General features: G+C 53.0%; 1 protein-coding gene across 4 annotated transcripts in view; it reads left to right on the top strand.

Annotated features, from left to right (window-relative positions):
- SCARA3 (scavenger receptor class A member 3) overlaps positions 1 to 11,597 on the top strand; it is a 33,402-nt gene extending 21,805 nt beyond the window's left edge. For all 4 annotated transcript variants that reach the window (XM_074338368.2, XM_019733119.3, XM_088792552.1 and 1 more), the window contains one exon: positions 9,718 to 11,597. In XM_074338368.2, coding sequence (XP_074194469.2) covers positions 9,718 to 10,169 — 452 coding nt within the window. In that variant the 3' untranslated portion in view covers positions 10,170 to 11,597. The remainder of the gene's footprint in view (positions 1 to 9,717) is intronic.
- The last annotated feature ends 582 nt before the right edge of the window (positions 11,598 to 12,179 follow it).

Genomic DNA, 12,179 nt, shown 5'->3' with positions numbered 1-12,179 from the left:
GGTTTCTTTACCTGTTAATCCAGAGGCACGAGGAGCCCAGAGTGTCTGGGCAGGCGTCTTAACTTTCACTTCAATGGAACCATTGTTGTATCTCCTGGCGGAAACATTCCTCCCTTTGGAACTAAGATCTCTAAGCCAGCAAAGCATAAGGTTGTGGAAACAAGAAGAAAAACTTTTGCTAGTGGGTCACTAAGGATAACCATGAGTGGTGCCCCTCCCATTTGCATCCCTGAGCCCTGGACCTGTGAATTCTAGCTATCAGAGAAATGGCACCGCATATCAATGCTGACCGGAGCACATACGAGTACAGCCCTGAAAGTTATTGCCACCTAACTGGCACTGTAACTGAGTCTCCCAAAGGCCATTCCCCCCTTCCAATAAGCCAAGTGCTTCAGGATGGTGGGGAACATGGTGACACCCGTGAATCCCATGAGCATCGGCCCCATTGCCCCACTGCATTTGCTGGGAAGTGAGTTCCTTGGTCAGAAGCAATGCTGTGTGGAATCCCATGATGGTGGGTACCATCTGTAAGGACATGAGTGGTATTTTTGGCAGAAGCATTGCATTAGAGGAGGCATATCCATATCCAGACCAAGTGTCTCTTCCAGTAAAAAGAAAAGCAAAAAAAAAAGCACTGCTCCTTCCATGATGGATGTGGTCCAATGTAATCAACCTGCCACCAGGTAGCTGGCCAATCACCCTGGGGAATGGTGCCGTATCGGGGATTCACTGTTGGTCTCTGCTATTGGCAGGGTGGGCACTCAGCACTGGCTGTATCAAGGTCAGCCTTGGTGACCGGAAGTCTGTGTTGCTGAGAAAACTCATAACCTCCATCTCTGTCATCATGGCCACTTTGTTCATGAGCCCGTTGGGTGATAACATGGGGGGGCTGGGGAAAAAGGCTGACTGCAATGCACAGGACAGGTCATTCTATCCCTGGGTTATTAAAAGCCTCCTATGCCGAAGCCATCCTTTGGGGAGCATTCACACAGGACACAAATATCTTCACATTTTTTGCCTATTCAAAGAGGACTATCCACATAGTCCCCAGATGCCCTTATAACCAGTTTTCCGATCATGTTCTTTCCAAGTCCCTGGCCATCTAGCCAACCATTGGCCACAGCCTGTGAATTAGCATGCAGGAAGTCCTCACTTAATGGCATCGATGGCTTCTTGGGAATTGTGACATTAAGCAGCCAATCGATGCCTAACGAAATGAATGTTACCACAGGCTAATCGACAGAAATAAGAGTTACGTGCCTACAGCAATTTCTGCTCACAAAAACATCACCAGACTTCTAAATAAAGACCCAAAGCACTTCTAATATTACACATTGAAATAAATGTGAACTATACATACATTTTTAAAAGATGGATAAAAATAAGTAAGAGAATGATTTCCCCACCTGCCTACTGCAGTTCACAGTCTCTGGTGGCAGCTCAAGGTCCCAGGCTGGGACCATTTAGACAAACCTCCCTCCTCGACTGGTGGGGCACAGGGCGTCTCCTGGAATCAGTGTCCGTTCAGAGCCAGTGTGCAGGAGTGCCTGAAAGTTCTGAGTATTTCCTCTTCCCTAATGCGCAGTTACCCTGCTGAAAGGCCGCAGGTCCCTTTGGGGAAGGCTGGGAGAGAGACGAACAGTATAAATATTTGGTAGTGCACGGGAGTCCCTCCTGAAGGGGACCCAGCCTCCCTCTCATTCAAGGGGTCTGTCGCTTGGCTCAGGTCTGAGGATTGATTGAGGGGCCATAGCTCTGTTTTCATGATTCAGATTAGACTTTGTTCACTTGACCTAGAACTTTTCTGTTTATACAGAACAGGTAAGAATTTAGTGGGTTCCGTATCCATTTCCATTCTAGGAACAATGCGATCAGCTAGCTGACATCCAAAGTCTGTGTGTCAGACTGTTCTGTTCGCTGCTTTGACTCCGCTGTCCATTCAGGAACCATGCCCACCTGCCCTTTGGAGGTTGAGTGCCACCACTTGGCCCTGCCCTCCCCCCCCACCCCACGATCCAATTACCCCATTGCATTTAGGTTTCCCAGTTCAGTGACTGCAATTCCCACTGTGAGGTCTGACCTACAGAGAGAGCGATCATAGCACCCTGCAAAGATGCCAGGGCTCCCCTCACAAATCTACTTCTCACCATAAGGTGAAAGGCATGTGCTCTGCACCTTCCCAGTGTGGGTGAGTAGGTCTCAAATGACAAATCCACTCTAACATTTCAATCTTCCTAAGCCATTAATCCCTTCCTTTACATTAAACCCAGGCAGGTCCAACATTTCTAACTCACTCTCTGTGGGTCTCCTTTTGGCCCACGTTTCAGCCAACTAACCAATCAAACTGTTAGAGCCCTTTCTAACTTCCCAAGATGTCATATTAGAGGCATATCCTCCTCCCTCTGTGCATGTCTGTCTCTGTGTCCAAAGTTCCCCTTTTTATAAAGACACCAGTCATACTGGATTAGGGGCCATCCTAATGATAGCATTTAAACTTGATTACCTCTGTAAAGACCCTATTTCCAAATAAGGTCGTATTACCTTAAGCGGCCACCAGAGATTGTGAACTGCAGTAAGCGGGTGGGGAAATCATGCAGTAAGCGGGTGAAGTACTGGGGGTTAGGACTTCAGCACATTAATTTTGAGAGGACACAATTCAACCCATAACAAACACCATTATCTTTTCATTCTAGTCCTTTGCAGCGATATTTCCAACAGTTTTTCTCCTAGAAAATGGTCCCCAAAATTCCTAATCAGGATTCCTTTTCACCGGGAATTTGTATGGCTATAACCGGGTTCCCTGGGCGCTTCCCCAGGAAGTGTGTGTCTTTGTGGGAAGAATGTTCAACCTAAAAATATAGCAGCTCTTGGCTCTAGAGAATAGAGTAAGTAGCCACTGAGATCTGGCAGTTCCAGAATGTATGGTTGACATTTGGCGGGGGGTAAGGGGTGGTGACAAACATCTGGGCCCCATCATCCAGGAGGAAAGAGGGAGGCCCCCACTAACCCAGTCAGCTCTGTTCTCTCCGTGGAGCTCAGATTTGGAACTAATCTCTCTGATTCTCTTTAACCATTTAGTTTCAAACCTGTGTTGTCTTCATTTTATATCATTAAGTGTTTCTACTGCCACAGGCTAATTTTTTCTTTAATCTAGATTGATGATGTTTGAGGGGAGGACAGGGGCAGGTGGTGTGGATCTTATTGGCCTGTTCTCATATTTTTACAACAAAGCCAGGTGCTGAGTATTTCCTTGGTTACTGAAACCTTCCCACAGTATTTCACCTAAAATATGTATCTGTGTGACCTCTAGGAAACAGTGTTTCAGTGAAGGCATTAGTAGATGGTTCTTACGGTTCATCCTCTAGTAATTTTGTGTCTTTGTTGCATTCAACCTAGGAACAAATGAAATATAAAGCTTTCCCGTGACAAAGCCCATTCACACGCTTTGTTTCATTTTGGCCTCACATCTTTGTACAGTGGGCAAAGCAGGGGTTGGTGTCTCTATTTTACAGAGACTGGGAAGGGTTAAGGAATGAGCCCAAGGTCACACTGTAATTTAAAATCCTGACTCCTTGACGTGGCTCTGAGATGCATACATCTGTGCCCAACCAGAAGAGGAGACGCTGACAGCATGAGCTTCAGATACCAAAAAGCATTTCCACCCAGTCATGCTTAGGTGTAGGGTGTGGGGCAGAGAGTGGAGAAGAAGGGAAAGATGGTACCACAAGTATTGGCAAGGGAGCCGTTTGAGAACCTTGTTCTAGGTAAAACAAATCATAGTCACCGGAATTTATATTTGCACCTAACCTAATGCAGCATTCTCATCGAAGGACCTCGTCTTAGCTGGAAAGTAAGGTGGGACATCACATCTGTTTGAGCTACATCTGACTCTTAGTTCATCCTCTGCACATTTGTGTATATATTGTTTATTGACCAACATTCCTCTTGGTTGTTAAGTCACCGCATGTAAAATCTCTCACATCTGAAAGAAAATTTTAGGGAGAAAATGTACATGCCTTGCTCTAGGACCTTGTCACTCATTTATTTGTGCATAGACAGGTGTTGACAGGCTCTGATGTTGGAGCTGGCAATGAGGTCTCCCTGTGGCCGGAGCTGAGCTGTTCTCTAGAATAAACAGAGTGGGGACAGACAATGACCACAGCCGGTGTGGAAGGTGCCAAGTACTGATGGCTGGGCTGGGACTCAAACTGCATGGGAAAGGAGCCTGGCTTCTAACTTGCTCTGGGTCGTTAGGCAGAATCACTTTACTTTCCAGGCCTGTTTTTTGTTTGCTTGTTTGTGTGGTTGGTTGTTTTTGTTTGTTTGCTGGTTTCATCTGTAAATGAAGGGATGAGACCAGCTGTTCTCTGAGACCTCTTCCAGCTCTGTGATTAATTCTGAGCCTCCATTTGCTCAACAGAAAACCTGTGGTTTTCTTCCACAGCGGTTGTGCCTCTCAGAATATTTGTGTCATCGTACTCTGCAGGAGGATTTCTATGTCTATGCTAGGACTGTCTCTTGGGAATGAGAGACAGGAAACCATCCATCATGACTTAGTAGCTCAGTGACCTTGGCTACTTTCAACTCAGTTTCCTCATCCTCAGATAAGGATATTGGTACCTGTCCTACCTGTATCCCATGGGGTAGTTGTATCAGTGTGAACAAGTTTTTGTAAACTATGAAAGGCTGTCCTAGTGTAAAGGATGATTCTGAATCTAATTTGCTTGGTGGTGGGCTCCATGTCTTACTCATCAAGTACCCAGCAGAACGCCTGGCCCTTGGAAGGTGCTCAGGAAACGTCTGCTCAGTGAATACAAACATGAAAGCGTGAGCAAAGGGTACGAAGCTGAGGATGGGCAAGAAAGACGAGCTATAGAGGAATCAAATCTGCAGTCACATTCCATAAGCACCATCCTCCATCCTCCTCTCACACCCAAAGTGTTCAGGCGTTTACATGGCAAAAAGGGGAAAGCGGAGACTGTCACATTATTCTGTCGCTCAGGGCAGAGGAGCTTCCTGGGGACGTGCAGGGGGGGAAATGCCTGCAGTGGAGGATAGTAGGCTTGCTTGTTGTTGAGCAACAAAGGTGACTGATGAAAAGGAGGACCGTGCAAGCTTCTGCTGGTGCCTGCAGGAGACCTCGCCATGACACTTGGCCTGTTTCTCAGACGCCCTTACTTCTAGGTGGCCCTGCCACTTTGTCAGCCTTGAGCTCCAATGATTGTCTCCCCAGCACAAGACTGAATGAATGAAGGCAAATGCTCTGCTCAGTTTCTCTGCCCTGTGGTCCTGACGGCCAGTGCACACATTGTTTCCTTTTCTCCTGAATCTAGACCCTGAACTCCCGCCCCAGTGAAGCTGCTGCTGAAAGCCCTACTCAGCCTGACACCTGAAGTCTGCTCTTTGGCTTCTCATGCTCTCTGCCCAAGCCCATTGCTAATCAACAAATGCCTTGAGAGGAAATGTAGCAAAGACTGTTAGGCTTTCTTCTGTGAGTCCCCCTTCTGCCTGGAATTTTGGCCCTTAGTCTCTCTCCAAAGCCTTCAGAAAAGCGTCTTGGTATTTTATCGAATGATTCTGGTTGTACTTGGTGGGTTAGTCTGTTACAAACTAGTCCTCTGTAAGCAGAAGTGGAAGTCCATTCGCCGTTTTTTCAAGGCTCCTCAGGTGACAATAGCCAGGATTGAGAGTCTCTGACCCAGGCCAATATTGTCATTGAACAGAGGGGAACAATGACTTACTCAGCCACCTAATATGCTAATACCAGAGCTAAGACTCGAACCCAGGTCCCCCAAAGTGCAGGCCAGTGTCTCGAGAGGCACCCCTTCTGTCTCTATGTCCTTCTACCCTCGTGAGCTGGCCTGTGCTTGGGGCTATGAGATGGACTGGGGGCCCCTCCTCCCCATGCAGCACCCCACCCCTGAGTGGGCAGTGTGGGTGCCCTGGGAGATGTGGTACTTCTGCTCACCCCCCAACCCCCGTTCCCCATACACACCAGGAGCAGACCACCCACTTGTCCCAGACATGCACTCAGCTGTGGCTCTACCCTAATGGGCCGGAATGGCCTAATTACAGCCTGTGGCTTCCTGAGTAATTACGTGCCTCCCCATGACTCCAGAGGATTCTGTTCCCCTCTCCCAACTCCACACCTCAGCCACTGCTGCTCAAGCTGCTTCCTTTGCCTGAACCGGCTCCCTACTGCTCAGAGCGGCACACAGCCCTCCCTTCCTTTGCCCTCTAGCTCTGGGCTGTGTGAGGGGCACCCTGTCCTGGAGAGCGCCTTGCACAGCCTCTGCCCACACGCCTTCCCACTGGGCTAACCATTCCACTACAGTTGTTGACTTCCTCCCCAGCCAGACACAGGTCCTGCCAGCTCTCCCCTCTCTGACGGCATGATTCATAGCTGGCCCAGGAGGCTGTGCTCACCTGAGGAGGGCAGTCCTTTCGGTTACCCCTTCCCTGCTCCCCTTGCTCTGGGCAGCAGCAGGGCAGGTGGCCCTGGCAGTGAGAGCACAGGGGTAGTGGAGAAAGGGCTAGGAGCTCTGGCCACCGCGTAATGAGGGACATAGGCAGCAGGGTGGGGAGCAAGGAGCACGGGTTCCAGAGCTTCTCAGGCCTGCGTGGGAATCCTCTCTCTGCCCCTTCCTGGCTGGTGATCTTGGGCAACTCTCTGCACCACGCTTTCTCATCTGTACAAGGGCCCACGATCTCTGTGCAGTGTTGGGGCCGTTGGGGACACATGTTCACTGCTCTCATCGCCCTTCCCTTCTCCAAGAGAAAGCAGGTCACAGAGGCCTTAGAGAGGGAGGCAGGGGCTGAAGATTGCAGGGCTGTCATAGGCGCACCGACTGGTGCAGGCTTCGTCAACCAGCTCATGACAGACAACAAGGGAAGCCACTGTCAGTAGCCCTGGAAGAAGCCACCCCACTTGATGTCCTCAGGGCGACTGGCTGGGACTTCTGTCTTGGTTCTCAGCGATGGGGTCAGTGGCGGTGGCATGGTGGGGCTGTGGAGAGAGAAGTAACCCTTTCCTTGCTGTCCTCTTTCCACTCATGCTGGGGCTGCAGCTTCTGGGGGAATAGGGGGACAGTGTGACCCAGGCTTCTGCACAAACCTTCGCCCGGAGCATGTGGGCACCCAGCCTCCCCATCCAGGGAAGACACACCGAGAGCTTCCCCAGAAAGAGGAGCCGAGAGGATGGTAGCGAGAAACAGAGAGAGGGCCTTTCTTCTCTGCAGTTCTCCCTCGCTGTTGGCATAGAAACCCTTAGAAATCCTTGCAGCCAGCTGTTGTGCCCTCTCAGGGGCCAGGGAGGAGATGGTGGCATGGGAAGGAATGAGGTCCTGGGAGAGAGTTAGGGGGCTCCAGCTGCACCTGGGGGTCGGGCAGGACAGGGCGTCCTTGTCGAGATGAGACTTCTCAGGCTTTTCCTGAGTCGAGGCTGGAGACGGGGATATGGAAGCCACCGAAGTGGTTGTAAGAAGAGAGAGTGACGAACCAGGGAGGTGGGGACAAGCCCTGGGAACCAGTTCTTGGAGCTGGCAGAGGCTGAGCCTACAACAGCAGGCAGGCCGAGGAGCAGGGACACTGGCAGGAACAGGGGTGACCGTGGAGCTACAGGGGCCCCAAGGAACTGTCGAGTGCAACTCTCAGTTATAGATGAGGGCCTGGGCGCGAATGGGCAGGGACTTGCCATCATCCCCCCATGGCCCTCAGATTCCCGTCCCACTCCACCTTTGAATGGCTCAGCGTTTACCAGCCTCACTTGGCCCCAGAGCCAAGGGCAGAGTTGGGGTGAAGACAGACCAGTAGCTTTGCCAGTTCCCAGCCAGTCCTGCCAGGCTGGGGCGGGGGAGAGGGGACAGTCCTTGCTTGGGCATCTCCCTGTACCCATATTGTTCCATGTTGTTCTGGCCACCTTAATGCGGGGCAGGGCTCACTGTGGCTGAAGGGCAGATCCTGCCTCGGGCAGCTCACAGGCCAGGGCAGTGCCACTGCCAGCCTGATGACAGAGTTCCAGCCTGTGCTGCTGGCAGGCCACATGAGCTGAGCCCACGCAGGGTCACATCTCCGTGGTGTGTGGGAGGTGGGCGTGGCAGGAGGTGGCAGGCAACGGCTGGGCAGAGGTTTTTATTGGCCCCGGTGGGGCTGACTCCGTCTGGGCTCTGATTTCCAGTTTAGATCATAATAAAGGATGGTATTCACAGACACTCTGTTCCACTTAGAAACATTCCGGGAAGGAGACGAGATGGGGAAAAGCAGGGGAGGGGGGCGTGGGGGAGGGAAGGTGGCAGCAGGTGGCATCCGCCAGGATGAACAGCAGTGGTGTCTGCATCTGCCAGGGAGGGGGCCCTGACGCAGAACCGGATCGTGGCCAGTGGGAGGGCTCCCTGCTCTCAGCATACAGGATCCCTCCCCTCTGAGAGCCACCTGGGCTCTGGTTTCCGCTCGGGGACCCCTGGGGATATCACTTCACCTCTCTGGGCTTTAGTTGCCTCCTCTGTGAAACGAAGCAATTGGACTACCTCCACCCAGCTCAAACATTCTAGGATCCTCTTGCCAAGGGGATGATGTAACAGCAGAGTTCTCAGAGAGAGCTGACGGTGGGACTGGACTTTATGTCCCAGGCCATTCCTGAGGCCCCCGGCCCCCACCACCCCGACCCAGTGATCCCTTGCTGAGACCGCCGCAGAAAGACAGGCCCTCGCTGTGCCCTGGGCGCGTGGGGACTAAGGGTGTTCTCCGCAACTGCCCTCCTCACAAGGACAGATGGTTCTCCTTCCTCGGTGCTCCTGAGCATGCTGTTGTACCTTGGGCTGAGGGACACCCATGCTCTGCTTATGTCCTCAGGGTCGGTACAGCTCTGAGAGGTGGAGCCTTGCAGGCCTACACAGCTAGAAGGATATTTAGGTTATCTGACCTCTGACCCCTTCACTATCTTCCGGGGCTTCCACAGTGTAGCAGGGTCCACCAGATAGGCACCAAAGGTTTGTTTGCTCTGTACTGTGACTTCTGTTTTTACATACCAACTAAAAGATTCAGAAAACAATAGCCCAACAGTTCAGAGAAGAGGCTGAAGTGGTGAAGGTGGGCTTCCTGGAAGAGGTGCCCTTTCTCGGGGCTGTGGCAGTGACCACTCACTCACACCGGGAGGCATCTGCTTCTCATGCTTCGCTTTCTTAGCCTTCTCCTCTGGGTCACCTGACTTCATTCTTGGTTCCAGAAGTGTCACAAGGCATGAGCAAAGCCTGGAGTTGGGACTGGGGAGTGGGGTGTGGCGGGAGTGAGTACAGGAAAGACCACGCGGAGGTGTGGAAGGCCTCTGGAGCGGGACAGACCTGGACAGGCAGGCTTGGCCTCTCCGCAGAAGTGTCCGGCCCTCAGTCCCCACCATGAGTGCATGTGGGGCGCTATGGACAAGCCCTGAAGTCAGAATTCTGTGTGCCTACTGTGTACCAGGCTGCATGCTAGACACATACATGTGTCACCTCACAATCCGTGAATGTGCTCATCCCCACTTCACAGATGGTAAAGACGACTTAGAGAAGTCAAGTAACAGGCCTGAACTCCCAAAGCTTACAGTTGGTGGACCTGGGCTTTGCATCTGTCGAATCCTTGGGTGTCACAGGGCCCAGTGTACTGCACCTACTTCATGAGAAAGCCTCGTGAGAGCCACCCCTCATGGACTGACCTCTCCCCTCTCCTCTCTAACCCTAGGTGCCCCCGGCCCTCCAGGACCAAGAGGACTCAAGGGAGATGTAGGCGTGAAAGGGCCTGTTGGTGGCAGAGGACCAAAAGGAGACGCTGGCAGCTTGGGCCCCCCAGGGCCTCAGGGTCCTCAGGGGCAGCCCGGGGATGCCGGACCTGTGGGAGAAAGGGGGCCAGTCGGCCTGCGAGGTTTCCCGGGACTCAAAGGCTCAAAAGGCAGCTTTGGAAGTGGAGGCCCGAGAGGACAGCCAGGCCCCAAAGGGGATGTGGGGCCCCCAGGGCCAGAGGGGCCCCCAGGGTCCCCAGGACCCTCAGGGCCTCAGGGAAAACCGGGAATTGCTGGAAAGACGGGTTCACAAGGTCAGCGGGGGCCCATGGGGCCGAAGGGTGAACCTGGGATCCAGGGTCCCCCTGGCCTGCCCGGGCCCCCAGGCCCACCAGGAAGCCAGAGCCGCTACTGAGCAGGGCCCCAGTCCCAGACACTGCCACACAGAACGCCGGGAAGGGGACTCAGGGCAGAGCGAGCCCACAGAAAGCAAACCTACAGACAGTTGTGGTCCTTTGATTCTGAAGAGGGTTGCCCCGAGGCCTGCCCCTGCACCTTTGGGTTCCCCGGTACTGACTGTACCATAGAAAGCACACACACACACACACACACACACACACACACGCATATGTGTGTGCACACATGCATTTCCCTGCTGGCCAGGGGGACCAACTGGGTTTCCCTGGCTGGGCAGGAGGAGAGGGCAGAAGAAGAACCCCCTCTCCAGTGACTGAGCCTGCCAGGGCGGTGGCTACCTCGGGAGGAAGGTCTTGAATCTGTCTCTGAATTGGTGACCAACTTGAGTCTTTTCAGCATCTTCACACCCTTACCAGCCAGCAGTTTTCTGGGGTTGCCAGCAGTTGAAGAGACCCAGGAAAACTTTTGCAGGAGATTATGATTCAAACTCTAGTAACAAGGTGGGTTTGGCAACCGCCAGACCCTCCCTGTAACTATGGGAGCAGAGCCCCGGGACCTGCCTGTCTCACAGAGGACAGAGAAATGCACCAGGGCCGTCATGCTCGAGCCCTGGGCACTGCGCCCAGGAGCACAGCAATTTTTTTTTTTTCATGCCTCCAGAAAATTCCTCGCTTTATCCTTGCCTCCGCCTCTCAGGAGCATTCCAGAAGGAATCCAAGCAGGAGTTTCACCTGCACGGGACATTCTCTAGGCTCTGGAGAATTCTGCCAAAGTGGTGCCCAGGCCCTGGAAACTGGAGGAGGGCTGCTGGAGGCTGTGGCCACTGGGCTGCCTATGAAGCTGTCCCCCTTGATGTCCATTCCTGGGGTGGGCCCCTCTGTGGTGGCTGTGGGAGGACTGGCCCCTGATAACAGGGCAGCTGTCTCTCCTGCACTCATGTTCCCTCCTGCCCACAGCTGCTCGCTGACCTCACCCCACCATGACCCAGAATGGCCTGAAGTCCCTCTGCATGAGTGGCACAACTGAACGAGCAGGGAAGGGCCTGATTGTCCACAGGAGGCTCATTTGGACGTCACCCGTCGCCCACCTCCAACTTCCCGTGCACCGTGGCAGAAAGGAGCCGACGGACGTTCCCCCAGCAGGAAGAAGGCCGCCCATAGGCTCAACTCACTGTGAAGTGGCCCTGCCTTTGTGTTCCAGCAGAGCCCGACCAAGCCTGGGGTGGGGCATGGAGCTGTGGCCTCCCCAGCCTGACTCAGATACCAGCCCCTCTCCCCATTCCAGCCTTAATGCCACCTCCCTTCTCGTGATAGATGTGCAACTGGTTTGCACTCTCACCCGTCCCCACTTCCATGTAATTCTCCCGTCTACATATACTATCGTGCAACATACTATTACTGACTCAGTAAAGAGCTGTTTCCAGGAAGGAGGTGTCTTCTGATCCTTTCTGCCCAACTGGGGCATGATGCCTCCAGGGGCTCCTCCTCACCTGGTTTTTGAAGAGGAATCAGTGGACAAGGGGTAACCTAGATACTCAGTCCCCCTGTGGAGTCTGGGCCGAAACCCCTGGCCCCTCACTCCGGAAACACTGAGCTCTGCTAGGAATTCACAGTGGTCCTCCTGGGACGAAGCGTGTCTGAGGGAATCAGCCATGAAGAGCAGGAGCCCAGTGGGAAACAAGCTGAGCTTTATCAATCTGGCAATAGGGCCCTAGAGCTTTTTGACCAAAATGAGCCTGGAAAATAAGGTAGACCTGGACACCTGACTGATACCTCTTACTTCCCCCTTTTGTCTCTAAGACAAGGAAATAAAACAGAAAGAAGGAAAAGACCAGGCCAGACCTGCCCATGGGGCCTGGCTCTCCATGGTCCACAGGAAACAAAGGACCGCTGGGTCTCCTGTGAATCACCGGCCTCCTCCAGGAAGCAGGAGTGCATCAGGGAGCCCTGCCCTCAGGGACCAGCTTTTACGGCGCAGGTCTTAGTCCCTTGGGGCTGCTATAACAATA

Source organism: Rhinolophus sinicus, chromosome 15, assembly GCF_057876585.1.
Source record: "Rhinolophus sinicus isolate RSI-liver-muscle chromosome 15, RSI-T2T, whole genome shotgun sequence".
Classification (NCBI taxonomy): domain Eukaryota; kingdom Metazoa; phylum Chordata; class Mammalia; order Chiroptera; family Rhinolophidae; genus Rhinolophus; species Rhinolophus sinicus.
Note: the sequence above shows the minus strand (reverse complement) of the source record. Positions and strands in the feature narration are given on the sequence as shown.